Source organism: Bufo gargarizans, chromosome 2 (genome assembly GCF_014858855.1).
Source record: "Bufo gargarizans isolate SCDJY-AF-19 chromosome 2, ASM1485885v1, whole genome shotgun sequence".
Taxonomy (NCBI): Eukaryota; Metazoa; Chordata; class Amphibia; order Anura; family Bufonidae; genus Bufo; species Bufo gargarizans.
Window position 1 is genome coordinate 20,707,379 of NC_058081.1, and position 17,238 is coordinate 20,724,616.

A 17,238-nucleotide genomic window follows, 5' to 3' on the forward strand; every position below is an offset into this window, starting at 1 on the left:
TCTGTCAGGTAGTCACACGTTGTGATGGCAAAGGCAAAAAAACTCTCCCTTTTTGAACGTGGTCGGGTTGTTGAACCCTACGCAGGGTCTCTCACAGCGCGCCATCGCTGCTGAGGTGGGACGCAGTAAGACAGTCATTTGGAATTTCTTAAATGATCCTGAGGGTTATGGAACAAGTCAAGTGGAAGACTCAAAAAAATGTCCTCAGCACTGAGCCGGAGGATCCAATTGGCTGTCCGTCAAGACACTAACCCTAATTAAGGCCCTTACTGGTGCTGACTGCAGCCCCATAACCATCAGACGGCATCTGAGATTGAAGGGCTTCAAAAAAACAAAAAACATCTTCAAAGACCTCGTCTCCTTGAGCACCACAGAACTGCTCGTTTGGACTTTGCAAGAGAGCACCAAACATGGGACATTCAAAGGTGGAAGAAATTTTTATTCTCTGATGAGAACTTTTTTTACCTTGATGGTCCTGATGGTTTGCAACGTTACTGGCATGACAAGCAGATCCCACCTGAGATGTATTTTTTACGCGCCACAGTGGAGGGGGCGCCATAATCATCTGGGGTGCTTTTTCCTTCAGTGGAACAATGGAGCTTCAGGAAGTGCAGGGGCGTCAAACGGTCACTGGCTATGTCCAGATGTTGCAGAGAGCATTCCTCATGACTGAGGGCCCTCGTCTGTGTGGTAACGACTGGGTTTTTCAACAGGACAACGCTACAGTACACAATGCCCGCAGGACAAGGGACTTCTTCCAGGAGAATAACATCACTCTTTTGGCCCATCCTGCGTGTTCCCCTGATCTAAATCCAATTGAGAACCTTTGGGGATGGATGGCAAGGGAAGTTTACATAAATGGACAACCGTTCTAGACAGTAGATGGCCTTCGTGCGGCCGTCTTCACCACTTGGAGAAATGTTCCCACTCACCTCATGGAAACGTTTGCATCAAGCATGCCGAAACACATTTTTGAAGTGATAAACAGTAACGGCGGCGCTATTTATTACGGAGTTCATGTTTGGAAGTTGGATTTCTGTTTTGGGGGGGTTTAGGTTTTTTTGGGAGGTGTGGTCCTAAACTTTTGATCAGCTGAAAAACAGCCTGTTTCAGTTTATTCATTGTTTCTATTAAATTGAATGCTCAGAAAATGTTTTGTCTCACTCCCATTTCTTCTTGTTGCATGTTAAGCTCTACTTGGAACCTTGTTAAGATCCAGCCATGCTAAATATGATTTTTTTGCCATTTTTCAAGTGGTCTTAAACTTTTGATCAGGACTGTATATATACTGTATGTATGTGTGTGTGTATGTATATATATATATATAGATATATACTAGCAGAAGGACCTGGCTTTGCACGGGTATATTTAATCTATTTCATTTAATGTTTCTGTGTCGTTAAAAGATATCGAAAGTATCCCCCATAACAGAGACCTCTACAGAACCCCACCCCGTTAACAGTGAACTCCACAGCCCCTCGCCCCTTAACATTGACCCCCCCCACAGTGCCCCAACTCCTTAAAATGGGACCTCCACAGCAGCCCATCCTCTTAACTTTGACCTTCGCAGCAGCCCACCCCTTTAACAGTGAGTTTCACAGCACCCTACTCCCTTGACATTGACCTCCTCAGGGGCCCGCCCCCTTAACAGTGACCTATACAGCACCATGCCCCTTAACACTGACCTCCATAGGGGACCGTCCCCTTATCTGTGTCCTCCACTGTTCCCTGCCCCCTTAACAGAGACCTCAACAGCACCCTGGACCCTTTAACAGTGACTACCACAGTACCCCGTTCCCTTAACAGTGACCTCAAAGTACCCTGCTGACTTAACAGTGACCTCCACAGCAGCTGCCCGTTTAACAGTGGCCCCTGCCCCCTTAATATTGACCTCCAAAGTGCCTGCCCCTTTAACAGTGACCTCCACAGCGGCCTGCCCCCTTAACAGTAACATCCACAGTGAGCGCCTCTTTAACAGTGACCTCCACAGTGCCCGCCCCTTTAACAGTGACCTCCACAGCAGCTGCCCTTTAAATAGTGGCCCCTGCCACTTAACAGTGACCTCCAAAGCAGCTGCCCCTTTAATATTGGCCCCTGCCCCCTTAACAGTGACCCCCCACAGCACCCTGCTCCTTTAAGGCTAGGGCTACACGACGACATGTGTCGCGTAACATTTTGTCGTACTAATGTCGCACAACAATTTTTATAATGATAGGCTATGGTGTCACACTGCGACATGCGACATCCTGGCACTGTGACATGACACTCGCAAAAAATCCATCCAATATGGATTTTTCTGTGAGTCGCGTCACAGTCGCAGTGCGACACCATAGACTATAATTATAAAAAATTGTCGTGCGACATCAATGTCGCAGTGTAGTTGTGCCCTATGTGTCGTGAGACATATTGTCAAGCAACACATGTTGTCGTGTAGCCCTAGCCTAAAACTGATCTACAGCAGTGAAGAAAAATGCCTGGAGTAAAACTGTGTGTATGTGGAGACTAAGAGACTGCGAGCTTATATTGGCTGATAAGGGACATGTGACTGTGTGTATGGCCCTGGGTTGTTATGGAAACCTGGAGTAAAACTGTGTCTATGTGGAGACTCAGAGACTGCGAGCTTCTATTGGCTGATAAGGGACATGTGACCGTGTGTATGGCCCTGGGTTGTTATGGAAACCTGGAGTAAAACTGTGTGTATGTGGAGACTCAGAGACTGCAAGTTTCTATTGGCTGATAAGGGACATGTGACCATGTGTATGGCAGTTGGGATTTGAAGAGAAAGACTTGCAGGCTTGTATTCGCTAATGCAGGTCATTTTTGGGGAATATCTCAGGAACTGTACTGTCCTAGAGAGCTGAGACCCGATCTAAAACCTTCCCAGACACCTGATGTACCTGTGTGCCAAAGTTGGTGAAGATCGGTCCAGTCGTTTGGTCGTGCATAAAGAACAGACAGACAGATGTCGGGACAGACAGAAACTCTTTTTTATATACAGGTGAAACTCGAAAAATGTGAATATCGTGCAAAAGTCCATTTATTTCAGTAATGCAAATGAAAAGGAATTGCATTAATGCAGCTTAAAATTTGAATTTTGTGAAAAGGTTTAATATTCTAGACTCAAAGTGTCAGACTGTAGTCAGCTAATTAACCCATACCCCCTGAGCAAAGGGGACCTCAAAATGGTGACTTTGGGGTTTCATAAACTGTAAGCCATAATCATCCAAATTATAACAAATAAGGCTTGAAATATCTCGCTTTGCCTGTAATGAGTCTCATATGTTAGTTTCACCTTTTAAGTTGCATTACTGCAATAAATGAACTTTGCACGATATTTTTATTTTTGGAGTTTCACCTGTATGTGCGAGACTAGCAGAAGGACCCGGCTTCGAATCGTTATATTTCCTATTTTTCATTTAATGTTTGTGTGTGTCGTTAAAAGATATTGACAGTATTCCCCATAACAGTGACATCTACAGCAACCCGCCCCATCCTGTGTGATACTGCCTTCTGAGCTGTGTATCTAATCCTATCATGTGTGATACTGTCTGCTGAGCTGTGTATCTAATCCTATCCTGTGTGATACTGTCTGCTGAGCTGTGTATCTAATCCTGTCCTGTGTGATACTTTATGCTGAGCTGTGTATCTAATCCTATCCCGTGTGATACTGTCTGCTGAGCTGTGTATCTAATCCTATCCTGTGTGATACAGTCTGCTGAGCTGTGTATCTAATCCTATCCTGTGTGATACTGTCTGCTGAGCTGTGTATCTAATCCTATCCTGTGTGATACTGTCTGCTGAGCTGTGTATCTAATCCTATCCTGTGTGATACTGTCTGCTGAGCTGTGTATCTAATCCTCTCCTGTGTGATACTGTCTGCTGAGCTGTGTATCTAATCCTATCCTGTGTGATACTGTCTGCTGAGCTGTGTATCTAATCCTACCCTGTGTGATACTGTCTGCTGAGCTGTGTATCTAATCCTATCCTGTGTGATACTGTCTGCTGAGCTGTGTATCTAATCCTATCCTGTGTGATACTGTCTGCTGAGCTGTGTATCTAATCCTATCCTGTGTGATACTGTCTGCTGAGCTGTGTATCTAATCCTATCCTGTGTGATACTGTCTGCTGAGCTGTGTATCTAATCCTATCCTGTGTGATACTGTCTGCTGAGCCTGTGTATCTAATCCTATCCTGTGTGATACTGTCTGCTGAGCTGTGTATCTAATCCTATCCTGTGTGATACTGTCTGCTGAGCTGTGTATCTAATCCTATCCTGTGTGATACTGTCTGCTGAGCTGTGTATCTAATCCTATCCTGTGTGATACTGTCTGCTGAGCTGTGTATCTAATCCTATCCTGTGTGATACTGTCTGCTGAGCTGTGTATCTAATCCTATCCTGTGTGATACTGTCTGCTGAGCTGTGTATCTAATCCTATCCTGTGTGATACTGTCTGCTGAGCTGTGTATCTAATCCTATCCTGTGTGATACTGTCTGCTGAGCCGTGTATCTAATCCTATCCTGTGTGATACTGTCTGCTGAGCCGTGTATCTAATCCTATCCTGTGTGATACTGACTGCTGAGCTGTGTATCTAATCCTAGTCCTGTGTGATACTGTCCTGCTGAGCTGTGTATCTAATCCTATCCTGTGTGATACTGACTGCTGAGCTGTGTATCTAATCCTATCCTGTGTGATACTGACTGCTGAGCTGTGTATCTAATCCTGTCCTGTGTGATACTGACTGCTGAGCTGTGTATCTAATCCTATCCTGTGTGATACTGTCTGCTGAGCTGTGTATCTAATCCTATCCTGTGTGATACTGTCTGCTGAGCTGTGTATCTAATCCTATCCTGTGTGATACTGTCTGCTGAGCTGTGTATCTAATCCTATCCTGTGTGATACTGTCTGCTGAGCTGTGTATCTAATCCTATCCTGTGTGATACTGTCTGCTGAGCTGTGTATCTAATCCTATCCTGTGTGATACTGTCTGCTGAGCTGTGTATCTAATCCTATCCTGTGTGATACTGTCTGCTGAGCTGTGTATCTAATCCTATCCTGTGTGATACTGTCTGCTGAGCTGTGTATCTAATCCTATCCTGTGTGATACTGTCTGCTGAGCTGTGTATCTAATCCTATCCTGTGTGATACTGTCTGCTGAGCTGTGTATCTAATCCTATCCTGTGTGATACTGTCTGCTGAGCTGTGTATCTAATCCTATCCTGTGTGATACTGTCTGCTGAGCTGTGTATCTAATCCTATCCTGTGTGATACTGTCTGCTGAGCTGTGTATCTAATCCTATCCTGTGTGATACTGTCTGCTGAGCTGTGTATCTAATCCTATCCTGTGTGATACTGTCTGCTGAGCTGTGTATCTAATCCTATCCTGTGTGATACTGTCTGCTGAGCTGTGTATCTAATCCTATCCTGTGTGATACTGTCTGCTGAGCTGTGTATCTAATCCTATCCTGTGTGATACTGTCTGCTGAGCTGTGTATCTAATCCTATCCTGTGTGATACTGTCTGCTGAGCTGTGTATCTAATCCTATCCTGTGTGATACTGTCTGCTGAGCTGTGTATCTAATCCTATCCTGTGTGATACTGTCTGCTGAGCTGTGTATCTAATCCTATCCTGTGTGATACTGTCTGCTGAGCTGTGTATCTAATCCTATCCTGTGTGATACTGTCTGCTGAGCTGTGTATCTAATCCTATCCTGTGTGATACTGTCTGCTGAGCTGTGTATCTAATCCTATCCTGTGTGATACTGTCTGCTGAGCTGTGTATCTAATCCTATCCTGTGTGATACTGTCTGCTGAGCTGTGTATCTAATCCTATCCTGTGTGATACTGTCTGCTGAGCTGTGTATCTAATCCTATCCTGTGTGATACTGTCTGCTGAGCTGTGTATCTAATCCTATCCTGTGTGATACTGTCTGCTGAGCTGTGTATCTAATCCTATCCTGTGTGATACTGTCTGCTGAGCTGTGTATCTAATCCTATCCTGTGTGATACTGTCTGCTGAGCTGTGTATCTAATCCTATCCTGTGTGATACTGTCTGCTGAGCTGTGTATCTAATCCTATCCTGTGTGATACTGTCTGCTGAGCTGTGTATCTAATCCTATCCTGTGTGATACTGTCTGCTGAGCTGTGTATCTAATCCTATCCTGTGTGATACTGTCTGCTGAGCTGTGTATCTAATCCTATCCTGTGTGATACTGTCTGCTGAGCTGTGTATCTAATCCTATCCTGTGTGATACTGTCTGCTGAGCTGTGTATCTAATCCTATCCTGTGTGATACTGTCTGCTGAGCTGTGTATCTAATCCTATCCTGTGTGATACTGTCTGCTGAGCTGTGTATCTAATCCTATCCTGTGTGATACTGTCCTGCTGAGCTGTGTATCTAATCCTATCCTGTGTGATACTGTCTGCTGAGCTGTGTATCTAATCCTATCCTGTGTGATACTGTCTGCTGAGCTGTGTATCTAATCCTATCCTGTGTGATACTGTCTGCTGAGCTGTGTATCTAATCCTATCCTGTGTGATACTGTCTGCTGAGCTGTGTATCTAATCCTATCCTGTGTGATACTGTCTGCTGAGCTGTGTATCTAATCCTATCCTGTGTGATACTGTCTGCTGAGCTGTGTATCTAATCCTATCCTGTGTGATACTGTCTGCTGAGCTGTGTATCTAATCCTATCCTGTGTGATACTGTCTGCTGAGCTGTGTATCTAATCCTGTCCTGTGTGATACTGCCTGCTGAGCTGTGTATCTAATCCTATCCTGTGTGATACTGTCTGCTGAGCTGTGTATCTAATCCTATCCTGTGTGATACTGACTGCTGAGCTGTGTATCTAATCCTATCCTGTGTGATACTGTCTGCTGAGCTGTGTATCTAATCCTATCCTGTGTGATACTGTCTGCTGAGCTGTGTATCTAATCCTATCCTGTGTGATACTGTCTGCTGAGCTGTGTATCTAATCCTATCCTGTGTGATACTGTCTGCTGAGCTGTGTATCTAATCCTAGTCCTGTGTGATACTGTCTGCTGAGCTGTGTATCTAATCCTATCCTGTGTGATACTGTCTGCTGAGCTGTGTATCTAATCCTATCCTGTGTGATACTGTCTGCTGAGCTGTGTATCTAATCCTATCCTGTGTGATACTGTCTGCTGAGCTGTGTATCTAATCCTATCCTGTGTGATACTGTCTGCTGAGCTGTGTATCTAATCCTATCCTGTGTGATACTGTACTGCTGAGCTGTGTATCTAATCCTATCCTGTGTGATACTGTCTGCTGAGCTGTGTATCTAATCCTATCCTGTGTGATACTGTCTGCTGAGCTGTGTATCTAATCCTATCCTGTGTGATACTGCTGCTGAGCTGTGTATCTAATCCTATCCTGTGTGATACTGTCTGCTGAGCTGTGTATCTAATCCTATCCTGTGTGATACTGCTGCTGAGCTGTGTATCTAATCCTATCCTGTGTGATACTGTCTGCTGAGCTGTGTATCTAATCCTATCCTGTGTGATACTGTCTGCTGAGCTGTGTATCTAATCCTATCCTGTGTGATACTGTCTGCTGAGCTGTGTATCTAATCCTATCCTGTGTGATACTGTCTGCTGAGCTGTGTATCTAATCCTATCCTGTGTGATACTGACTGCTGAGCTGTGTATCTAATCCTATCCTGTGTGATACTGATCTGCTGAGCTGTGTATCTAATCCTATCCTGTGTGATACTGTCTGCTGAGCTGTGTATCTAATCCTATCCTGTGTGATACTGTCTGCTGAGCTGTGTATCTAATCCTATCCTGTGTGATACTGTCTGCTGAGCTGTGTATCTAATCCTATCCTGTGTGATACTGTACTGCTGAGCTGTGTATCTAATCCTATCCTGTGTGATACTGTCTGCTGAGCTGTGTATCTAATCCTGTCCTGTGTGATACTGTCTGCTGAGCTGTGTATCTAATCCTATGTGATACATCTGCTGAGCTGTGTATCTAATCCTATCCTGTGTGATACTGACTGCTGAGCTGTGTATCTAATCCTGTCCTGTGTGATACTGTCTGCTGAGCTGTGTATCTAATCCTATCCTGTGTGATACTGTCTGCTGAGCTGTGTATCTAATCCTATCCTGTGTGATACTGCCTGCTGAGCTGTGTATCTAATCCTATCCTGTGTGATACTGCTGCTGAGCTGTGTATCTAATCCTATCCTGTGTGATACTGTCTGCTGAGCTGTGTATCTAATCCTACCTGTGTGATACTGTCTGCTGAGCTGTGTATCTAATTCTATCCTGTGTGATACTGTCTGCTTGAGCTGTGTATCTAATCCTATCCTGGGTGATACTGTCTGCTGAGCTGTGTATCTAATCCTATCCTGTGTGATACTGTCTGCTGAGCTGTGTATCTAATCCTATCCTGTGTGATAACTGTCCTGCTGAGCTGTGTATCTAATCCTATACCTGTGTGATACTGTCTGCTGAGCTGTGTATCTAATCCTATCCTGTGTGATACTGTCTGCTGAGCTGTGTATCTAATCCTATCATGTGTGATACTGTCTGCTGAGCTGTGTATCTAATCCTATCCTGTGTGATACTGTCTGCGGAGCTGTGTATCTAATCCTCTCCTGTGTGATACTGTACTGCTGAGCTGTGTATCTAATCCTATCCTGTGTGATACTGCCTGCTGAGCTGTGTATCTAATCCTATCCTGTGTGATACTGACTGCTGAGCTGTGTATCTAATCCTCTCCTGTGTGATACTGACTGCTGAGCTGTGTATCTAATCCTATCCTGTGTGATACTGTCTGCTGAGCGTGTATCTAATCCTATCCTGTGTGATACTGACTGCTGAGCTGTGTATCTAATCCTCTCCTGTGTGATACTGTCTGCTGAGCTGTGTATCTAATCCTATCCTGTGTGATACTGCTGCTGAGCTGTGTATCTAATCCTATCCTGTGTGATACTGACTGCTGAGCTGTGTATCTAATCCTATCCTGTGTGATACTGCCTGCTGAGCTGTGTATCTAATCCTATCCTGTGTGATACTGCCTGCTGAGCTGTGTATCTAATCCTATCCTGTTTGATACTGACTGCTGAGCTGTGTATCTAATCCTATCCTGTGTGATACTGTCTGCTGAGCTGTGTATCTAATCCTATCCTGTGTGATACTGTCTGCTGAGCTGTGTATCTAATCCTATCCTGTGTGATACTGTCTGCTGAGGCTGTGTATCTAATCCTATCCTGTGTGATACTGTCTGCTGAGCTGTGTATCTAATCCTTACTGTGTGATACTGTACTGCTGAGCTGTATCTAATCCTATCCTGTGTGATACTGCCTGCTGAGCTGTGGTATCTAATCCTATCCTGTGTGATACTGTCTGCTGAGCTGTGTATCTAATCCTATCCTGTGTGATACTGCCTGCTGAGCTGTGTATCTAATCCTATCCTGTGTGATACTGTCTGCTGAGCTGTGTATCTAATCCTATCCTGTGTGATACTGTCTGCTGAGCTGTGTATCTAATCCTATCCTGTGTGATACTGCTCTGCTGAGCTGTGTATCTAATCCTATCCTGTGTGATACTGCCTGCTGAGCTGTGTATCTAATCCTATCCTGTGTGATACTGCCTGCTGAGCTGTGTATCTAATCCTATCCTGTGTGATACTGCCTGCTGAGCTGTGTATCTAATCCTATCCTGTATGATACTGTCTGCTGAGCTGTGTATCTAATCCTATCCTGTGTGATACTGTCTGCTGAGCTGTGTATCTAATCCTATCCTGTGTGATACTGTCTGCTGAGCTGTGTATCTAATCCTGTCCTGTGTGATACTGCCTGCTGAGCTGTGTATCTAATCCTATCCTGTGTGATACTGTCTGCTGAGCTGTGTATCTAATCCTATCCTGTGTGATACTGTCTGCTGAGCTGTGTATCTAATCCTATCCTGTGTGATACTCCCTGCTAAGCTGTGTATCTAATCCCATCCTGTGTGATACTGTCTGCTGAGCTGTGCATATCGGGAAAAGACAGAAAAGAGCGAACATGCCATTTTTAGAGCACCAACATGGAGTTAAAACAACCCCCACCGTAAAAAAACAAAAAACAATGTCAGAATTGTATTTTTCCATTCCAGCCACAAATATTATTTTTTCCAGTCTCTCAATACATTATATGGAACATTAAATAGTGTCATAAAAATACAACTTGTCCTACAAAGACCAAGCCCTCATATGGCTATTTCGATGGAAAAATAAAAGTTATGGCTCTTGGATGTTGGGAATCAAAAAACAAAAATATCACTTTCAAAAATGGCTTGGTCCTTAATAGGCTAAAGTAACAGTGGGCTTCCTGCAGGGGGCGTAACTACCATAGTTGCAGACTATGCGACTGCTATAGGGCCCAGGGCAAGAGAGGGCCCAGTCGGGATCATCCCCTCTTCTACTGGGCGTGAAAACTTGGTCAGGACTCTACTCTATAAAGGAACAACTTTTAGCAAATGAGGCAGTGGAAGAAATGGCCCAAGGGTCATTGAAAAGGGATTAGGTGGAAACCCTTCTGTCCTGTGTGTGGGGCCTGGTTTGATCCTTGCTATGGGGCCCTTACTTCTCTATGTAAGCTACTGGTCCTGCATATGGGGTCTTCTGTATAGCTGTGCACAAGAAGCTGTAACCCAAATACAAAAATGTATATATGCCACCATAACTTAGGTCTTCACTGTGCATACATTATTACAGTATTCATTAACTGGTATAATATGTTCCTGCAGGACATACAACTATAACTACCGTCCAGCGAATCCCCCGTCCTCGGCTAAGGCTGCCCCTCAAGCTGCCCTTCCGCGATATGAATCTAGTAACAGTATCTCTAAATATGGGAAGAATGCATACGTATAGGTCTACGACTATGAACTGAACAAAGTGCCTTGGATATTTCCTCCAGAACGTGACATTTATTTGTTATCCACGTCGAGCTGTAATGTCTTCAACCGTGGTCCGTCTGCATTTTCAGTCGTCGAACCATTACACATTGCTGCTTTTTCTTAAAACTCCTGGTGTGGGCATGGTGACTCGTTAGTGAGAGACGGTGAATTCTAACCCATCAGCACACGGCTCTGTAAAGGTCTACATCATCACATCTAGCAATGCTCAACTCAAGGAGACGAACACCAGCCCTCATAGATGCTTATTTTCCAATGTATATAGTAAAGGCTCTCAATTTTCTTTACTGTTTTTTGAAAGATTTTTGTGTACTGACACAGCATAACATGTTAATTTTTGCCACCAAAGAAATCTATAATATCATGAGCCCCGAATCTGCTGGGAAACATTTGAATGACATTTATATATATATATGATTTAAGAGTCACTTTGAAGGAAAGCGGCGGGGATGCCTGAAAAGCTTGAGAACGACCACTTGGAAAGGTAAACTAATGGATGATGTGCCTGGCTCTACACTCAGAAATGAGACTGCAATCATGAAAATAGGCTGAATGATAATTCAGCTTTGGTGGACGAAACCAAGACATCCGAGAAGACTTACTTGAGCACTGTCCCAAATGTAGATAGTTTCCATCATGAATACTAGAACCAACCGTCCAAGTAGATGATATGTCTTCCAGAAATGTCCTTATATTGTAACATGCCTTACAGTATAGTTTTCTACTTTCATAAAAGTGAATGGTCATTGATGGTTGGTACATCTCCAGTCCTTGTCTACTTGATGACTTTGGTCTCCAGGATGATGGAAGATTACACATTTGGTACAGGTCATGGTGAGCTTTTGGGTAGCTTGCCTTGATGAATGTTGGCTTTACTAGTCTTCATTGTTGGCGCTGTATCACGTTAATTCTCCATTGGTCAACTTGTCTTCCACTGCCTCTGACAACCATTTCAGACCATGCTACCTGATGAATCAAACACCTGACCTTCTATTTTTATCATCTTTATTTATTGCATACATACTGTAGATTTTATTTGGAGAAAATTGGGCAAACCCGATGAAGGAGAAATTAAAGGAAAATTCAATAATCCAATGTAAATACAGTAACTTGTCTTCTCCAAAACTTCTCTTAAGCTTTTGATTTTGAGGACTCCATAGCAGGGTCTTCCAGATCAAGGGCAAGTCAATAAAGTGTTGCTAGACCTAAAAATTGTCAAAATAAATCATTCTCACTTTATGCTCCTCTGCAACTCCTGTTCAGAACCTTCCGGGTCTCCACTGGTCACTACTTCCTGGACCCTCTCAAACATACAAGAAATGTTTGCTCAACCAATCAATGGTCGCAGTGGTGACCCATCTCAATCAATGATTGACTGAGAGTTGATTTACTTTGTGTCACGAGGGACCAGGAACTAGACCAGCAGGTACCAAGGCAACATCAGAATAGGACCTTTAAACAAAAAAAAAATATACACTGGCCAGACAACCCCTTTAATAAGAGATATGTCTAGAAGTATTATTATTAGGGGGTTATTATTAAGGCTGTTCAGGTCACAATAACAGGTCTGCAAATTCTGGAAGATTTTTTGTTTTAAAATGACTACCGTACTTATCAAAAACAGTGATTAGCAGAATCCATTCAATTAGGCTTTGAGTATTTGCTGGTCAATAAGCAGTAGTACATCTAAAAAATGAGTCCTTCAAAATAATTCACTAATTCAAGTCGCTATACAGGGTAGCAATTGTAATAAGGTGGTAAGCACCTTCTGAATTGCATGTTTGGCCCCATCCTTGTCACCCAATCGAGAGAAGTCTTTTGGTCCATATTTGAACATCCCAGGGTTAGACTTAGTCAAATATTCTGTATATGAATTCAGTGATGTCATATTAAAACTTCAGCGTATTATACCGGTTATATTTCCTGTTAACAAAGGACGGTTATATTCATGTCAGTGATACAGTATTTTTAGAACTTTCCATGGAGGACATTATTAGGCTAGTTTTACACCTGCAGAGAACTACGTGAAGCGCTTTTTGCTTGACCGACTTCTGGTATATTTGCCGGCGGAAACCCATTATAGTCAATGGGGTCGGGTGGGTAGGCGGTAGTATCTGCCAATGCCGGATCTGGAGAACTCTGGCATATGACATCTATGCCTCAGGTGTGAAACTAGCCTTATAACGTTTTTGTATTTTTTCACAGGGGGCAGTATTACAGTAGTTATGGGGTCATTATTATAGTAGATAATGCAGGACTCCCAAAAGTAAAATGTGATGCTCCAATAGGGGGCCGTCATACAGCCTGAAGAGAAGAGTGTATCGCTTTAACAGTGACCGCATAGCTGTTACTGGAATTACTCTTTAGACACTATATCCACACTGAGAACTGGAAACAAAGAGTTAATATATTTCAAATATCACAGCTGACCCCCAAATATTCCAGAAAACAACACTCCAACAGAATTGTGGATTACTCACCATAACATCAGAAAATGGATACAGGGGATGGGGCGCTAACATTTATGGGCGGAGCTACGGCATGTCAGGGGAGTGGCCTAGGTCATGATATTGAATTTTTGTAGAAAAGTCAGCTAACTTTATGCCAGTAGTTTTATATTGATGTCCGGGCTCAGGCTTTTTACCTTTGTAATAAATCTATGAAATAAATATGTAAACTTTTGTCTAATTAGATGAAATTTGTAATAAAATATTTTTACGTATGAGAGGTGCGTGACTTGTCTATTCTGTGCTGCCACCGCATCATAGCCCTAATCAATAAAAAAGAGTGTCAGCAAAATTGGCTAATGGAGGTGCTAGAACAATACCCCCATTTTTTTGGGTATGTATAACTGGGGGGGGGGGGGCTTTGACTAAAAATTGGTGAATCGTCTGTTTTAAAAAAAAAAATATTCCGTTACGGCGTTTGCCACACAGGAAATATTTTTTTATATTTTAACAGTTCAGACATTTTTGGATGCGGTGATACCAGATATGTTTTTTATTACTGTTTATATATTTTTAAATGTAAAATTAGGAATAGGGTGGTGATTCAAAATTTTAATGGTTTTTTAAAACTTTTTTTTACTTTTATACTAATAACTTTTAACCCCCTTAGGGGACTAGATCCGCGGATCTTTTGATCCCTTGTCCTATTCACCCTAATAGAGATCTAATAGTGTAAATAGGATTTTGACGCACTCCTTGCTGAGCTGCGCCTCGTGCACAGCGCAGCAGGGAGGCTACCATGGCAGCTTCAGAAGCGTCCAGGCTGCCATTATAACCAATTGGAGCTCCGCGATTTCACTGTGGAGCCTCAGATTTCAGTAGTTCAGCATAATCGCTGTTCCATGTCATTGCAGCTGGTCGTCTGCTGTATTATACAGCCAGCACCCGCCGCGTATGGAGCCGACTCAGAGATATATGGGGAGTACAGGTTGTGGACTGGCGATTACATGTGAAGAGGTATCAGGAGATTAGGTCAGAGATATATGGGGAGTACAGGTTGTGGACTGGCGATTACATGTGAGGAGGTATCAGGAGATTAGGTCAGAGATGTATGGAGAGGACAAGTTGTGGACTGGCGATTACATGTGGGGAGGTATCAGGAGATTAGGTCAGAGATATATGGGGAGTACAGGTTGTGGACTGGCGATTACATGTGAGGAGGTATCAGGAGATTAGGTCAGAGATGTATGGAGAGGACAGGTTGTGGACTGGCGATTACATGTGGGGAGGTATCAGGAGATTAGGTCAGAGATGTATGGAGAGGACAGGTTGTGGACTGGCGATTACATGTGAGGAGGTATCAGGAGATTAGGTCAGAGATATATGGGGAGTACAGGTTGTGGACTGGCGATTACATGTGAGGAGGTATCAGGAGATTAGGTCAGAGATGTAAGGAGAGGACAGGCTGTGGACTGGAGATTACATGTGAGGAGGTATCAGGAGATAAGGTCAGAGATGTATGGAGAGGAAAGGTTGTGGACTGGAGATGACATGTGAGGAGGTATCAGGAGATTAGGTCAGAGATGTATGGAGAGGAAAGGTTGTGGACTGGAGATGACATGTGAGGAGGTATCAGGAGATTAGGTCAGAGATGTATGGGGAGGAAAGGTTGTGGACTGGAGATGACATGTGAGGAGGTATCAGGAGATTAGGTCAGAGATGTATGGGGAGGACAGGTTGTGGACTGGAGATTACATGTGAGGAGGTATCAGGAGATTAGGTCAGAGATGTATGGAGAGGAAAGGTTGTGGACTGGAGATGACATGTGAGGAGGTATCAGGAGATTAGGTCAGAGATGTATGGAGAGGACAGGTTGTGGACTGGAGATGACATGTGAGGAGGTATCAGGAGATTAGGTCACAGATGTATGGAGAGGACAGGTTGTGGGCTGGAGGTCACATGTGAGGAGGTATCAGGAGATTAGGTCAGAGATGTATGGGGAGGACAGGTTGTGGACTGGAGATTACATGTGAGGAGGTATCAGGAGATGAGGTCAGAGATGTATGGAGAGGACAGGTTGTGGACTGGATATTACATGTGAGGAGGTATCAGGAGATGAGGTCAGAGATGTATGGAGAGGACAGGTTGTGGACTGGAGATGACATGTGAGGAGGTATCAGGAGATTAGGTCAGAGATGTATGGAGAGGACAGGTTGTGGGCTGGAGATTACATGTGGGCAGGGCCGATGCTACCATAAGGCAGACCAAGCGGCTGCCTTAGGGCGCACCCTGAGGGAGGGCGGAAAAATGTGACATGGAGGGGGATAAATGTGACATGGAGAGCTGATGTGACATAGGGGGGTGATTTGACATGGAGGGGGAGAAATGTGACATGGGGGCTGATGGCTGACATGGGGGCATGATAGCTTACATGGGGGGCTGATGGCTGACATGGGGGGCTAATGGCTGACATGGCGGCATGATGTCTGACATGGGGCGCTGATTTCTGACATGGGGGTCTGACATGGGGGTCTGATCTGAGGTCTGATTAACATTAGGGGTCTGCTTGCGGCTGTGAGCTGAGGTCTGATTAACATTGGGGGTCTGATTGCTGGTCTGACCTGAGGTGTAATGGAAAATCCTCCTCTAAAACCTAGGAGTGTCTTAGAGGGTGAAAACTACGATCCTCAAACCAGCGATTGTCAGAAGCAGAGAAAAGATACCAGGACCACACAGAGGAGAAGCCAGCTGCTGCAGACGGGACCAGGGCCAGGAGAGCTGCGAGGGGGGGGGGGGGGGCAAAATGGAGCTTCGCTTGTGTTGAAAATCCTTGCATCGGCCCTGCATGTGGGGAGGGATTAGGAGATGAGGTCAGAGATGTATGGAGAGGACAGGTTGTGGACTGGAGATCACATGTGGGGGAGGTATCAGGAGATTAGGTCAGAGATGTATGGAGACAGAGGACAGGTTGTGGACTGGAGATGACATGTGAGGAGGTTTCAGGAGATGAGGTCAGAGATGTATGGAGAGGACAGGTTGTGGACTGGAGATTACATGTGGGGAGGTATCAGGAGATTAGGTCACAGATGTATGGAGAGGACAGGTTGTTGACTGGAGATGACATGTGGGGAGGTATCAGGAGATTAGGTCACAGATGTATGGAGAGGACAGGTTGTGGACTGGAGATTACATGTGAGGAGGTATCAGGAGATTAGGTCAGAGATGTATGGAGAGGACAGGTTGTGGACTGGAGATTACATGTGGGGGAATTATCAGGAGATTAGGTCAGAGATGTATGGAGAGGACAGGTTGTGGACTGGAGATGACATGTGAGGAGGTATCAGGAGATGAGGTCAGAGATGTATGGGGAGGACAGGTTGTGGACTGGAGATTACATGTGGGGAGGTATCAGGAGATGAGGTCAGAGATGTATGGAGAGGAGAGGTTGTGGACTGGAGATTACATGTGGGGAGGTATCAGGAGATGAGGGCAGAGATGTATGGAGAGGACAGGTTGTGGACTGGAGATTACATATGGGGAGGTATCAGGAGATGAGGTCAGAGTTGTATGGAGGGGACAGGTTGTGGACTGGAGATTACATGTGGGGAGGTATCAGGAGATTAGGTTAGAGATGTATGGAGAGGACAGATTGTGGACTGGAGATTACATGTGGGGAGGAATCAGAAGATTAGGTCAGAGATGTATGGGGAGGACAGGTTGTGGACTTGAGATTATATGTTTGGAGGTATCAGGAGATTAGGTCAGAGATGTATGGAGAGGACAGGTTGTTGACTTCAGATTACATGTGGGGAGGTATCAGGAGATTAGGTCAGAGATGTATGGAGAGGACAGGTTGTGGACTGGAG

At 44.4% G+C, this 17,238-nt stretch overlaps 1 protein-coding gene across 1 annotated transcript in view; it reads left to right on the plus strand.

The window, feature by feature from the left end:
* CLDN15 (claudin 15) overlaps positions 1–13,650 on the plus strand; it is a 75,791-nt gene extending 62,141 nt beyond the window's left edge. Inside the window, exon 5 of the mRNA XM_044282746.1 lies at positions 10,755–13,650. Within this exon, the coding sequence (XP_044138681.1) occupies positions 10,755–10,881 (127 nt within the window). The 3' untranslated portion in view covers positions 10,882–13,650. The remainder of the gene's footprint in view (positions 1–10,754) is intronic.
* The last annotated feature ends 3,588 nt before the right edge of the window (positions 13,651–17,238 follow it).